Source organism: Pezoporus wallicus, unplaced genomic scaffold, assembly GCF_028554395.1.
Source record: "Pezoporus wallicus isolate ANWC-B61680 ecotype Strahan unplaced genomic scaffold, APGP_CSIRO_Pwel_v1 scaffold_13239, whole genome shotgun sequence".
NCBI lineage: Eukaryota > Metazoa > Chordata > Aves > Psittaciformes > Psittacidae > Pezoporus > Pezoporus wallicus.
In genome coordinates this window covers 6628328-6643730 of record NW_026642052.1, presented here as the reverse complement: position 1 = coordinate 6643730, position 15403 = coordinate 6628328, and the positions used below count along the sequence as shown (strand labels likewise).

At 40.9% G+C, this 15403-nt stretch overlaps 1 protein-coding gene across 4 annotated transcripts in view; it reads right to left on the bottom strand.

Moving 5' to 3' along the window:
- Positions 1-15403, bottom strand: part of LOC130608594 (complement C1q tumor necrosis factor-related protein 7) — a 117674-nt gene that overhangs the window by 45303 nt on the left and 56968 nt on the right. For 2 of the 4 annotated variants that reach the window (XM_057426613.1, XM_057426614.1), the window contains exons 1-4: positions 9418-9608; positions 3931-4019; positions 3438-3539; positions 85-180 (exon numbers count right to left, since the gene is read on the bottom strand). In XM_057426613.1, the coding sequence (XP_057282596.1) occupies positions 85-180; positions 3438-3539; positions 3931-4019; positions 9418-9445 (315 nt within the window). In that variant the 5' untranslated portion in view covers positions 9446-9608. Of the gene's footprint in view, positions 1-84; positions 181-3437; positions 3557-3930; positions 4020-9417; positions 9609-9749; positions 9831-10617 lie in introns of those variants that run through there. The other 2 variants (XM_057426619.1, XM_057426615.1) reach the window with 2 other exon arrangements.

Sequence of the window (15403 nt, the reverse complement as noted above, 5' to 3'; positions counted from 1 at the left end):
CTTCAAACAGCATCATGAAGCCATATAAAGTTTAAATTAAATCAAATCAGTATCAGTTATTGAAATGAAGGAATTGGTACTCACTGTTGACTTCTCCTTAATTTTTTTTACAGTATCACGAAACTTTGATGGTAAGTGGGATTCATCCTCTTGCATCTCTCTAAATTTATCATTATCAGACTGCATAAAAAATATATAGGCAAGTTATAGCATTCATTTACTGATCCATAAAAAAAACAACCAGCTGAATGCAGAGATTAGATACTGCATTTTCACAGAAAAACAAAGAAAAAAAGGAACACAACCCCTGTGGTAACAATTATTCTGATTTAGTATTTATTTTAAAAGGATACATCTAATTATTACTTGACTCCTTCCTCCTTTGGGTCAAGAAATAGACTGTAGTGTATGAAGAAATGGCTCACTGCAATAAATGTCAGCTTACTTTTTTTTCGCTGCTGCCAAGATCATTATTTCTGCACTCCCAAACACAAGCAACCTCATGCTAATCTCCGCAAGGGGGAGAAATGCAACATTTTCCCATCTACAGAAGAGAGGCTGACAGACTGTACAAGCAATGGCAAGGGTGCTACTGACACACACTGCCGACCGGGGAAGGGAATCAAAGAGCTAAGGCCAGCTTCTCATATAGCCCCTGCTGTAACCAGGAAAAAAACATTTGGTATTCAAAAACATTGGCATCCATTGCTTGGGTGCTTCAATACAGACTTCATTATTTGTTTTGGTCTCTCTCAGTTATTGCTAGCCTACTCTACTAAAACTCACAGTATCACAGTATCACAGTATGTTAGAGATTGGAAGGGACCTCGAAAGATCATCTAGTCCAATCCCCCTGCCGGAGCAGGAACACCTAGATAATGTTACACAGGAATGCGTCCAGGCGGGTTTTGAATGTCTCCAGGGAAGGAGACTCCACAACCTCCCTGGGCAGCCTGTTCCAGTGTTCCGTCACCCTCACTGAGAAGAAGTTTCTTCTCAAGTTTAAGTGGAACCTCTTGTGTTCCAGTTTGTACCCATTACCCCTTGTCCTATCATTGTTTGCCACTGAGTAGAGCCTGGCTCCGTCCTCGTGACACTCCCCCTTTATATATTTATAGACACTGATAAGGTCACCCCTCAGTCTCCTCTTCTCCAAACTATAGAGACCCAGCTCCCTCAGTCTTTCCTCATAAGGGAGATGCTCCACTCCCTTAATCATCTTAGTTGCCCTGCGCTGGACTCTCTCCAGCAGGTCCCTGTCCTTCTTGAACTGAGGGGCCCAGAACTGGACACAATACTCCAGATGCGGTCTCACCAGGGCAGAGTAGAGGGGAAGGAGGACCTCTCTCGACCTACTAACCACCGCCCTTCTAATACACCCCAGGATGCCATTGGCCTTCTTAGCCACAAGGGCACAGTGTTGGCTCATGGTCATCCTGTCGTCCACTAGGACCCCCAGGTCACTCTCCCCTACACTGCTCTCTAACAGGTCGTTCCCCAACCTATACTGGAACCTGGGGTTGTTCCTGCCCAGATGCAGGACTCTACACTTTCCCTTGTTATATTTCATCAAGTTACTCCCTGCCCAACTCTCCAGCCTATCCAGGTCTCGCTGGATGGCAGCACAGCCTTCTGGCGTGTCAGCCACTCCTCCCAGCTTAGTGTCATCAGCAAACTTGCTGATAGTACACTCAATTCCCTCATCTAAATCATTGATGAATATATTAAATAATACTGGTCCCAGTACTGACCCTTGAGGCACTCCACTAGTTACAGGCCTCCAACTAGACTCAGCCCCATAGACTACAACTCTCTGGCTTCTCTCCTTCAGCCAGTTCGCAGTCCACCTCACTACCTGATCATCCAGTCCACACTTCCTCATTTTAGCCGTGAGGATGCTGTGGGAGACTGTGTCAAATGCTTTGCTGAAGTCAAGGTAGACCACATCCACCGCTCTGCCATCATCCATCCACTGTGTTATTTCCTCATAAAAGGCTAAGAGATTGGTCAAACATGATTTCCCCCTGGTGAAGCCATGTTGACTGCCCCTCATAACCTTCTTATCCTTGATATGCCTTAAGATGGTACCAAGGATAAGGTGTTCCATCACTTTCCCAGGGATGGAGGTGAGGCTGACCGGCCTATAGTTACCCGGGTCCTCCTTCTTGCCCTTTTTGAAGACTGGAGTGACATTTGCTTTCCTCCAGTCCTCAGGCACCTCTCCCGTTTCCCAAGACTTGGTAAAGATGATGGAGAGTGGTCTAGCAATGACTTCCGCCAGTTCCCTCAGCACCCGCGGGTGCATCCCATCTGGACCCATGGATTTATGGATGTCCAGATTGCTCAACTGGTCTCTAACCCATTCCTCATCGACTAAGGCAAACCGCTCCGTCGACCTGACTTCATCTAAGGTCTCAGGGGTACAGGGCTCTTCAGGACTGCCCGCAGCAGAGTAGACAGAGACAAAGAAAGCATTCAGTAACTCTGCCATCTCTTTATCTTCTGTCACCAGGGAGGTGACATGGGGGGTTGGAACTAGATGATCTTGAGATCCTTTCCAACCCTAACTATTCTATGACACTCCTCTACCTTTTCAAGAAAGTAAGTGCAGGAAACAAAAGCAACACAGGGGAGGTTTCAGATATACTTTCTACAAAATTAGTAAACAACTTTTAATAAGCATATCACTTCCACATTTTCCTAATACAAACATAATAAAATACTACTTAGCTGAAAGCTGTAACAATTACTTTTTATAAGAAAACACTGCCAAAAACCTCCCCACAACCTACATGAATAGGTAATTCTCCCTTAGACAAGCAATTTAGCCAGGCTAATTCATATTGTTTGGAAATCCAGATAAAAACGTTACTGCTACATGCTGTTATTTCTTGAGCATACACATTCTTTGGAATGCATTTTCTATAGGCAAGTAATCCCTTTGTGAATTCTGAAGAATATCTGGGTTGTAATAAAGAACATGCTTATACTAAAAAAAAAATAAAATATAAAACAGTAACAAGGAAATACAATACAGTACAATGACATAAAGTTAATATCCAGCCTCTAGCAATTTCACTGTGTAAATTTATATAAACTATAATACAGTGGTCTTTTCTGTTACAGTAACTTTTAAATACTTTAAGGCATCTTAAGCAACAGAAGTCAGAAACCTGTAATTGACAAAGGTTTCACACAATGTCTATACGATAATGAAAGCAAATTATTACTTTTAAAGGCAATAATAATGTTAAAATTAAACATTAAAAGACAATAATCAGAAAGGTTCCTTCCCGGTTACCTAGTTCAAACAATTATATAATTTTGAACCCATTAAAATAGATGAAATCTCTCTTTGAGACTATGTGTTGTCTTTATTTCATGTTCAAATTTACCTTCTTATTATCAGAATAGCAAGACACAATGCACCTTCTTACCCCTTTATCCAATCTGACTTTCGGTTTTTTTTCTTTGATGCTTTTTAAACGCCTTGGTCTTGGACTGGGATCTTCTTGCAATAAAGTAATTTCTGCTTTTGACTAAGCGAACAAAAACCCTGTTTAGTTACAACATAAATATAGCAAGACCAAACCTATAGTAATTACCAGAAACTCAAAGACATATAAGTTTGTGTTAGGGACAGACTCTATTAATCAGTTTATAATATGTATAATCAGCTTAAGTGATTTTACATACCTAGATGTTAATACCCCCTATTAAGCTGTACAGTAAACTTACAAGGAAACCCGTTACTTTCAAAATAGTGTAAGAAACATGAAAGCAACCTGTTAATGACCATATCATTTGAATTACAAATCAACGATAATATAAACTTTAGGGAAAAAATACATAGCATGAAGCAAGCAAGATTAAGTGTGCGGTACTTATAAGACTAAAACCAACCAAACAGCACTTCTGGAGGATTCTCACCTTTGCTGCTTTTAGTTTCTCTCTCATTCGTTCCCTAACAGAAGATTCTGCAGGCCCTGCCCTCGATGTAGAAGGAACTGGTGGCAATTCTGAAACAGAGAAACATAGTAACATGTTAAATCAGGCATTTTCTGAAAGAAATTTCTAACTATGTAGAATAAAACCATATATACCATACAGAGTCCCATGTTCCAACAGAAAGAGCTTACATGAGAAAATGTGAAGGAATGCAACATTTTTTTTGGAATTCAGACCTTAAAGACTATCCCTTTAATGCCTTTAACTGCAATGGTAATGATTACCTTTCATTATACACTATGAACCACCTTAAGTAAAGCATATACACACTTCTTTTTTTTTTCCTATTAAAAATGTATGAAGAATTACCTGGCATTGTATAAGCTGTTTGTCAGAGCTGTCCAGATCTAATTTTGAAGGTGATTTGCCATAAACCCTCATATAAGTGTGACACAGGTAAAGATCCAGTTGCCAGTAAAGAATTTACAGACTTGCTGCTTTTTTTTCCAGCTTAAAGCTACCTGCTTTGTTGTAGTGATAAATTACCAATTTCTCCAGCAGTGTTTTTGTGCTATAGCTCTATTACAATCAAGGGAATAAGATCCATTTTACTCTGTATCATGTATGACTGACAGCATCATCATGTAACTTCCCATTTCACACACAAGCTACTCCCCGCTCTACATGTGCTTACTGCTCTGAATCAACAGATTGCCTCCTCCAAGATCAACAGCAGTCTAACCCCACACTCAGGCGTCAAACAAGACTCATAGATGGATGAACTAACTCAACTCACACATAAACCAAAACTTGTAGGAGATGTAAACAGCAACAGGTGATATGCAAGGAATACTACCACACTCTCCAACTATGCTGGGATGGGCTGAGGAAAGCCAGAGCCCAACTGCACTCAAATCTGTCACAGGATGTGATGGCCAACAAGATGGGGTATTACAGGTGTTTTAGATCCAAAAACAAGACTAAGGAAAATGGTTACAGGCTGCTAGAGTAGGGGACAAGGTGAGAAAGGGACAGAGGAAAGATCCAAATAATCAGTGCTTTCTTCATCTTTTTTTACTGCCATCAGGAACACCAAGCCCCAGGGACCAGTGGCAAAGCATGAGGCAGCAAAGTTACCCTCAATAAAGAAGGATCAAGTAAGGACATATTTAAACCAACTGGGCATAAGCAAATCTATGGGTCTTAATGGGATGTTCCCAAGACTGCTGAGGCAGCTTGTCAATGTCACCTCAAGACCACTCTCAATTATCTTTGGTAATTATCAAGGGAGGTTGCTGAGAGCTGAAACTGAGCAAACATCACCCCTGTCTTCAAGGAAGGGAATCTGGGGAACTACAGGCTGGTCAGCATCACCTCAATGAGCCCAAGAAGGTGATGGAGCAAATAATACTGGAAAGCACTGCCACATATGTCAAGTAAAAGACAAAACTGGGAGTCATCAGCATTGATTTATGAAGGGAAAAACTTCTACCTGACCAATGAGACAACTTTCTTTGATAATTGGGTAAGTGGATGAAGGGAAAGCAGTGCATGTTGTTTAGCACTGTTTTCTGTAGCACCCTTACAGAGAAACTAATGGGAGTGTGGGTTACAGAAGTAGGTGGGATGAAAACCAGCTGAACTCTTGGGCTCAAAGGGTTGTGATCAGTAGTGTTAAGTTTGGTGGCCATCACTGCAGTTGTACCCCTGCAGTTGATTTCAAACAAACAAAAAACCCATGCTCCAACCCCAAGAACTCATCAAAACTCTATGTGCTTTAAGGATCAAATATTCTCTGCTGATCCCATGAAACATACAATTCCCAGTTTTAAATTGCTGGCATATATTTAGATTTTTTTTTTTATAGTAAATACCATGTTTGGACACAGACTTGGGTAATCATGAGATTATGGAAAAGGAGGATTACTGCTTGTTGCACCCTTTGAATTGCTGCTCCCAAAAAGCCCAGGCTTTTATTCCATAACTAAAACTGAATGCAAACACATCATTGACAAATAAACTTATCAGGACCTCCTTTTCCTTTGAAGGACTGATGGCATTCTTCCCCCTTATCTTCTACATATCGAATCCTCTTAGACTATGATTTCTTCAGGTAGACTCAGTAAGTATTAGTCTTTTCTATAAAGAGAATTATCCAGTTGTTTACAACTTACTCTTGGAGTCAGAAACACGAAGTATATACCTACAACCCATCCTCTCATATGAACTCAAATGAAAAACATGTTAAATGTACAATATAAATAAGACTGTATGTGTAAGCAACTGGCAACACTCCCAGGAGTTTTATGTATTAAACACAATTATGGCAATACATGGTATTTTGAGAAGGTATCCATCTCCTTCTCTTGGATTGTGCTACCACTGTAGAAGACTCCAGGTTATCTCTTTGTAAAAGTCTACAGAATATTTACAGCTGAAAACAGTTTCATATACCTAGTAGCTTAAAAAGTCATCACTTAAGTGTTTTTCTTTTTGAAAGACCTAATTCATTTCTCCATTAACAAAACTGATTCTAGCTACACAACTGCCTTCCCATCTGCAAAGACCTCTTCAGTCTCATCTGGACCCTGGAGTTCACCTGGAAATTCTCAGGATCTTACTGAAATTTTAACTTTGACTGAGACATGCAATATTAACATTTTAAAGAGAAATGCTTTACATGCCTTCTTAAACATGGAATCCTCAGATCTTATTTTTTCCTTCTCAACTCTTATAACTAGCTTTTATTTCCAGAAGGAGCTTCAGCATTCCACACAAAAAAACACTGGTCCTTTTACAAGCAGAAAACCGTAGCTCTCTTTGCATCCACACTATGTGGTGCATGACATCTTTAAAAAAAAAATATACAAAACCAAATAAATATATATGTATTTGTTATATATAATAATAAATTACACATAACACTGTAGGGAAATAAGTTTTTCCAGTTATCTCCACTTACAGAATCGTATTACTTGTCAGTTTTTTAAGCCAAACACTGATTTGTTCTTTGTCCTTACAAAAGAACATTATTTGTCAAGGTCTAAGTAAAAAGTGATTTCAGGTTTATGTAAGGCATTAAATTCATGAAAAGGAGATAAAGCAGCAAAGGGTAAGTGCTTAGGAGTGGTAATGTCATACAATATATATCACATTATGGCTGATTCAATATTACTCTGGCTTTACTGGAAGCAGAAAATACTGTATGCTGACCATACAACTTAAACATTTAAAGGCTACCTACAATACCACACTCAGAGTGCAATCTAATTTCTAGCATGACTTTAGTCCACTCTCATTTGAAAAATACATTAAGATAAACCCTACTAATACCAATTCTACTCAGAATCATCAAAAGATTTGGGAGAACACTAATCTTTTCAAATTACACAATTCACTACCTATATTTGTAAAAAGAAGCATTCACTGTATTTGGAAACTTTCAAAAGAAAAAAAGGAAGGCCCAAAGTGGCTAGCACTAGCATGAGACACACAAATAGGAAAGAAAGCATCCCATAGCCAACTCCCTACCTAGAGGAACACTACAGACAGAAATAAGCAAGTACACTAAGAGATGAAACATAAAAAAGTCTATTTGTATTTTGTCTTTTCTAACAAGAAATGCAGTATGTGTAAAAACAGGTCAAGAATTAATGACAAAACAGAGAACAAGATCTAGATTGAATATTCATCAGAATGATTTTGGTTTGGATAGATGAATGAAGATTTCAAATCAAGGTGCAGTCTGTCTCAAAACTTAAGATGTAATTAAAAAAAAATCAGATGGATAAATTATACTACAATTAAAGTAAAGCAATGATAGTCTATTCAGACTACCACAAGCAGTACTTTTCATGTGATCATATGAACAGCAGAATTACAGGGATTTCAGAAGCAGCAACAAGAACAAGTAACAAACCAAAATGCTTAATAAAATAAAACATCACATAAGGGAAATAAAGGCTCTTTTTCTTCTCAAGAGTACCGCTGTGCTGTTCTGGTTATTCTTGGAAAATGAGCTTCTATAAAAGAAAATAACCATCGCTAGAGGGTGTCTCTTGATTTCCCCATGCAAAACACTGTGCAAACTGTTTGGATTCCATCTGTCAACAGCACATCACTTTCTAGCACAAGCTGGCACAATAAGACTCAAAACCATTCAAAAGAAAAGTACACAGTCCTTAAAAGCGCTGGAAAAATCCCTAAATTGTAGATGCCTGTAACAAATACCGTATTTTGCAAATGACTAAAATGATTTTAAGGACAGTGAATACATTTTTATTTTGGTAAACTTTGATACTGACAAAAAACTGTGTTTATATTTCAATGGATTTTCATTTTATTGACTTATAAATACTCTGCTAGCAATTAGCTCATTTATGCAGGAATATTGCAGGGATTCTGCCAAAGAAATATAAGATTAGTTTTCAAGTACCAACAACATTCATTCTTTCCAAGCCTGCAATTAGACATTCACTTCCAACAGCTTCCCACTACATCACCACTCTCTTGTGCTCTCCTACTTTGTGAGCAAATAGAGTACTTCACATGTGACAGTTAAAATAGCCATCAATAAATCCATGCACCATCATAAGCATGATTAACACTCCAGGCACAAGAGATGAAGTTGAGGAATGGCTGAAGGAACTGGAGTTGTTTAGTCTGGAGAAGCCACAGGGAGAACCTTATCACTCTCTAGATATACCTGGGGGAGGTTGTAGTGAGGTGGAGGTTGGTCACTTCTACCATGTAAAAAGTGACAGGACAAGAGAAAATAGCCTCAAGTTGTGCCAGGGGAAGTTTAGATTGGATATTCAGAAGAATTTCTTCAGAGAGGGTAATCAGTCATTGGAAAAGGCTTTCCAGGGAAGCGGTGGAATCACCATCCTTGGAAGTGTTCAAAAACCATGTAGATGAGGCCCTCAGGGATATGGTTTAGTGGTGGTCTTGGCAGCCCTGAGGTAATGGTTAGACTTGATGATCTTAAAGGTCTTTTCCAATCCAGCTGATTCTATGACATTCAAATATGTAAATACTACATATCTACCCCAAAACCTCTGAAAAAGGTATATTTTATTGACGAACATGTAGTAATCATCCCGCATTTAAATACCACAGGAACACGTTTCGAGTGCAGCGTTCTAACTGCACACCTGATGCTTGGAGCCGACTTGGCACAAGACACACAGACACCTCCATCTCTGCTCTACGCTGCGAGCAACAATTAAGGAGGCTCCAGGGGCAAGAATAACCACACCCCCCCCTCACGTGGGCCTCATAGCAGTTCTCCCGCCCATGACCGCAAGCGATCTCGAAGCGGGAGCCCCCAGCCCAGGTAACACCGACTGCACCACGTGAACCTTCCGCTTGTCCGGGGCCTTGCCCGAGACGGACACCCACCGAGCATCGCCGAGCATGGCGACCCTACGCCCCGCCCCCGGCCCCGCCCCGCCCGTTTGAGTCACTCACCGCGCGGCGCCGCAGGGGCAGCCGCCATGCCGCCGCGGTTCTTTTCCTCCTCCCGCGACCCGGGGGGACCGACAGCCTCCGGGAGCTGCAGCGGGGCAGAAAGGCCGAGGGACGGCGCATCAGTGAGGGCAGCTGGGACAGGACAAGAAACACGCCCGCAACCTCCGGCCGCTGGTGGTACCCCAACCCTCCGGGCCACGCGGGAGCGAGTGACTGCGCATGTGCATTGAGGAGCCCGGAGCCGGGCACGCATGCGCGGAAGGCGCGGCTGCCAGCCGGCAGCGCCGAGAAGGGGGGACCCCGAGGCCCGGGATGGGAGACAGTGGGGTCACCGTGTGCTTTCTGCTGTGTCTGCGGGCTGTCAGCGTCTTCCGCAGCCTGTCCGCCTGGGCAGCGTCCTCATCCTGCAGCTCCTGTCACACAGAGAGCTGTGCTGTGGGCACAGGCGGGCCTTCGCCCCAGACCCACGGAGATATCTCCCGTCTATAAAAATACCCAATTTAAGCAGTTTTACACACACACACGTATACACGTTCCACTGATGTCATTAGCAAGCTACAGTTCTGATATTGTGTAGAGCACACTGCTACCACCAAGATTAAAGCCTACTGAAGGCACTAAAGTGGCTTGCCTTATCTTGACAGTTTACTTCAAACCACAAAGCTGTTGGTTTGGTTTGGGGTTTTGGCGTGTTTTGGTTGCTTGATTGGTTTTTGTGTTTGTTTTGTGGGGTTTTTATTTGTGTGTGTGTTTATTGGGGGGGGGGGGGGAGGTGTTCATTTTCTGTTTCTGACATCTTACTGACATAGCACCAGGCACAGTCTGAGCATGATCACATCAAAAGCGTTTCTACAGATGACAAAACAGGGTAACTTTCTGATTTTGCAACATACTCGAGACTAAATATATTTAACCAATAATTTGCAGATGCAAGTGTTGGATCAATATAAAATAGAATAAAAAAATAGACATTAAAGGTGCCTATTTCTTAGCATATGGTATGTATGGTTGCAATGTATTTGCACAGAAATGAGTAATTATGCAAACCAGCATTAACTAGAATGGTACTGGCTGACTGAGGCTTAACAAGAGCTTACAAGACACTATTTACTTGCTTCACTTTTCAGTTACATATACAAAACATTCCTACTAGTGAAAACAATCATACACTATTTTTGTCTCAATTAACTGGACACTCACCTCCATGATGATCATCTGGGATTCTTCGCTGCAGCTCATCTGGACAGTGGCTGACACTTGGCTGTCACAAGCAGTGCAAGAGTTCCTTGTGAACAATACGCTTTGATATATACATAGTGACGTTGAGATACATTCCATGTAACCTTTGCACCCTGGACACTCATATGACATACCATTAAACATACAGCCTTAGTACCTAAAAAACTTCCTTTTTTTCAGAATGGAATGATTTAAAAATATGTGTCCATTAATTTAATTATTCCATATAACAGTGAATAATGTGGGCCTGTACATCCTATTTGAACACCCTTGTTACATTGCTTTTTAATAAACAGTCCACCTGTGGTCCATAAAGCCAGCTGCAAGGTTCAGATCACAAAGACAGGTTCAATGCCCTTTTTCCACACACTTTCTGCGCTTGGTTTGGTTGGCTTTTCAACTTTACCAAACCTGGAACCTACGGATCACTTCAGCTTTGTTTACATTGCAAAGTTGCTGTATTTGATTATAATCATTTAGGAAAATCTAAAATTTATATCTGTAAAACTCAATTTATTGGTATTGTTACTGAAGGTTCCTGTTCTGCTTTACCTTTAATTGACAGGAAAGCGACCTCAGCTGTACTTGTTCCCAACACAAAGGTTGCACCAACCAGTGCAAAAAACAGGCAACGATGTACTGAGCTAACAGAGGAAGTAACTCGCAATGGAATGGTTTATTCTGGGTTTCAAAATCCCCATGAAACAACTTGCAGGGTTAAAAAGTGGGGCTTTTTTCCATAACAGGCTAAATCTCCTCTAGGAGGAGGCTGAGGCCTTCACAAGTCATCTGTCCTTTCCCCATTCGGTTCTTTGTACTGGCATGCACAGGCTCCTGCATGCTTGCCTCAAGTGCTTCCAGCCAAGGTTAGAATATGAAAAATGATCTTTACATCCCTTTTTGTCTCTTAGGAGATGCCTAATAAAAAAGCAGAAGCAGCAGAGGAGCAACATGGTCATCCCCTGCCTGAGGCTCAACCAATACCAGGTACTAGCCCCAAGGATTTTCAGGTTTCTAAATGTCTCAACTAGCACAAGGAGCTGAATTTGCCCTAAAAAGTGGTTTTCTTAGGCAAATGTGACTATCTGTTCATCAAATACTCTCTTCATAGCAGAAAAATACAGCACTGCAAGAAGTGGCAGCACTTCTATTACTTGGCACATAAACCTCTTTTTCATATCAAGCTTTATGTATTAAATTTAAACAGTCTTTCCTAAAGGAACATGTAAATGGAGAATACTTGGCAACATAGGGGAAGGGCCTTATGGCCACTTTCTGTAACAATTTTCTAGCATTTCTTGAATTTAAGTACTATAGCAGGCACTTTAAAGTGTAATAAACAACTGGATGCAAAAACTATAAAGCTCTCCATTAGCTGAGAGGCAGTTTCCAAAGCACTTAAAACTAAGAGCGGAAACACAGTGAAGATTCTCTCACTGCTCTTTAAACAAATAACTACATCAAAAGTACCTAGTAAATAATTTTGAGGCCCTTGGATTCTTAAACCTGTCTCATCCGTGAAAACACACAGAACGTAGTGATACTGAAACAGATATAAAGGAAAATATTTCCTACCTGGGTTTTCTTGTACAGCAGTTTTCCGTATAAAACACAAACCAAGCACAACACTCCCCCTAGCAACAAAGCCTCAGCTTTGCTTTTTAAAGAGAAAGAGGCACTTTCTCCTCCTCAAGCCATTAAAACAGTTCCGGAAGACTTCTGTTTTGTAAACAACTTCTTTTACAGTAAAAGGGAAAGTAATGAATAATGTATGGGGAGCATGAAGTGACTGCAGCTCCTCCTGGAGACAGCAACACATTTCAGTTACTGCAGGGATGTGAAAAAACAAATATCCGTAACATACTTTTGCAGGATCCAGGATGGTAATTTCAGACTGAAAGACAATACAGATAATCACTCCTCCTAACTTTAAATACCTAATTTTGTTAAATTATCTGACTTAATTTCTGTGTACTATTTTTGTTAGTAGAGGAGAGGCACAGATTCTTCTTAGGACCTGTACAATTCAGAGCAGTGATTCCTGACTATCAGTTGTGGAAGAGCCTATTTCACTTTGCTGACTAAAGGGAGATGCTAAACCTCTAATTCAGACTGTATGCCAGCATTCCAGAAGGTAATTTTATTTCTTTTTAGATTAATTCTGCGGTGAAAAAAACCCTGATATAAGGCATGTAGGGACAAATCCTTGAAGTGGAAAGTTAGTAGCCAGTTGTTTTCCAAGTGCTGTCTCTGTTTGCGATGCTTTGAAGTATTTGGAGTACTAACTGAAGCTGTATCAAGGGAAGAATAATGCATTATTCTTTACAGTTGGCCTTTACAAATCATCATAAGTCATAAGCCTCACTAAACTTCTTAGAATGACATTTTGGGTAAAAATAATGGAAAACATAGAAGAGTTTAAAAAGGTATAATCTCTCAGCAGCTGTAATTTGCAAACATGGACTTTTTACCATACCAGGTAAATGTTCTGAGTCTGGGAAAGCTGGGCTGGTGTAGCTCCTGTGCTTGAAGCTGGAGTAGCTGTGCTGTCTGTTGCTTTGCCTTCAGATCCAGGGACATTTGTTTGCTTTTGAACGTGCTGGATAGTGTTGAACTGGGCTCTGTAAGCATAGGCCAAGCCCCAGCATGTTGCCATGATTTGTCCGTCTCTGTTATGGCCAGAATGACCACACACCTCATTTAAGTGTTTTACTAATTCTTCTGGATTTTGCACTTGTTCAGTGGTGAAGTTCCAAAGCACTGAAGGGGGCCACTGGCCTAGGTAATTGCCCATACTATCCCACACACCCTGCCACTCATGGGTATCCAGCCTCAGGGAAAATCTCTTGGTCCTCCTATATTGTCGTCTAACCCTAGACAAGGCGCAAACCCAACTCTGCCTAACTCTCGAGACCAGATGAAATGGTCGTGGGTAAAACACACTCTGTATGCGTGCCAACATGGTCATCCCCATCCTAATCAGCAGGCAGGTCTCAAGGGTACCTAAAGGCCATTCAAAACCTTCAGAACTCTCAAATGATGCTGTAAACGATCTGGTGGGGGAGCTGGGAAGGTAACGGAATGTCTCCCTCATGGGTTGACCACCCAAGGAGGGGAAAAAAGATGTGTAATTGCTAACCACTTCCATTATATACTTCCCAAAGTACAGAGGTGGTGACCACACTGGGAATGCAAGCCAAATCAGTTTCATGATCAATGATTCTATGGTATTACAAGTCATTACCATAAAGTACAATGAAACAAGAACCTTAGCCCAAGGCCCCCAGCTGATAAACACTACACAGCAAATACCAGCTGTAAGTAAGGTAAGACCTGCTGAAACTGTGAGATCAAGAGCAACAACTTTGAGAGCCAATAAATCAGCATTGTAACGAGTGACTATTAATCCGAAACAATGAATGCTTATCACAAATATGATTAGACACAGTCTGGTCAGATCTGTTGTTACCTCAACCCTTCGTACCCCATGGTGAGTGCCAAAAAGAACTGTCATGGTTTAAGCCCAGCCAGTAACTCAGAACCACACAGCCGCTTGCTCAATCCCTCCCTTTCCTTGCCAGAGGGATGGGGAAGAGAATCAAGAGAATGTAACTCCCATGGGCTGAGATAAGAGCAGTCCAGTAACTAAGGTATAACACAAACCACTACTGCTACCACCAATAATAATTATGATAAGGGAAATAGCAAAGGAAGAGACTACAACCACTCACCACCCACGGACTGATACCCAGCCCGGCCTGAGCAGTGATCTAGTCCTTCCGGGTAACTGCCCCCACTTTGTATACTGGGCATGACATGCTGTGGTATGGAATACCTCTTTGGCTAGTTTGGGTCAGGTGTCCTGTCTCTGCTTCCTCTCGGCTTCTCCTCCTCCCTGGCAGAGCATGAGACTTGGAAAGTCCTCGGTCAGAGTAAACATGACTGAACAGCAACTAAAAACATTGGTGTTATCAGCACTGTTCCCAGGCTGAAAGTCAAAAACACAGCACTGCACCAGCTACTAAGAAGGAGAAAAATGACTGCTACTGCTGAACTCAGGACAATCCTGAAACCAAAGTAAGAAGTAAGATAAATCATAACTTTAGAAAGTTATCAATATACCTTAATACTTACATAGCAAAAAAAAACAAGATATGAAGGCTTCATTAGAGTTGTAGAGCCTGCTCAAAGGGAAATAACAATCCTTAAGTTCTGATTAGAGAAGGACTGGAAGGATGGGTTATCTGCTTGTTAAATGCTCACAAACAGCCTATGTGGATACTAGGGGTGGCAGAAATGTCAGAGCTATCAGGTAGTTTGTGGAAATGTGGATTGTCTGTATATAAAATTCCTATTTTTATAGGTACAAAGCAATTTATAGTTTTTCTGTTGATTCTGGAGAGGAGCCTTTTCTTCTGCACAAAGTAATTTCTTACGTTAACGTGTATTGGTATCTTTAGTATGACAAGAATAAACAATATTGCTGATGGTAAATGGAATTGTTATTAGAACTATTTATAATTGTCTTCACATAAACAGCACCTGTAACAACTGAAGGCCTGTTACTGCAAGGTTTTAGTAGCTGGAATCACAATAAAACAGATGACTAAATTGTTTCCCATTTCTGACTACTACTGTAAGAAGGAGATCATGGAAAGAAGTAAACAGTCATAGCAGATAAAAAGATTAGGAGTATGCATTTTTAATTGCTAAAAGAGGAACTATCACAGCTAGAAGACACCTGACA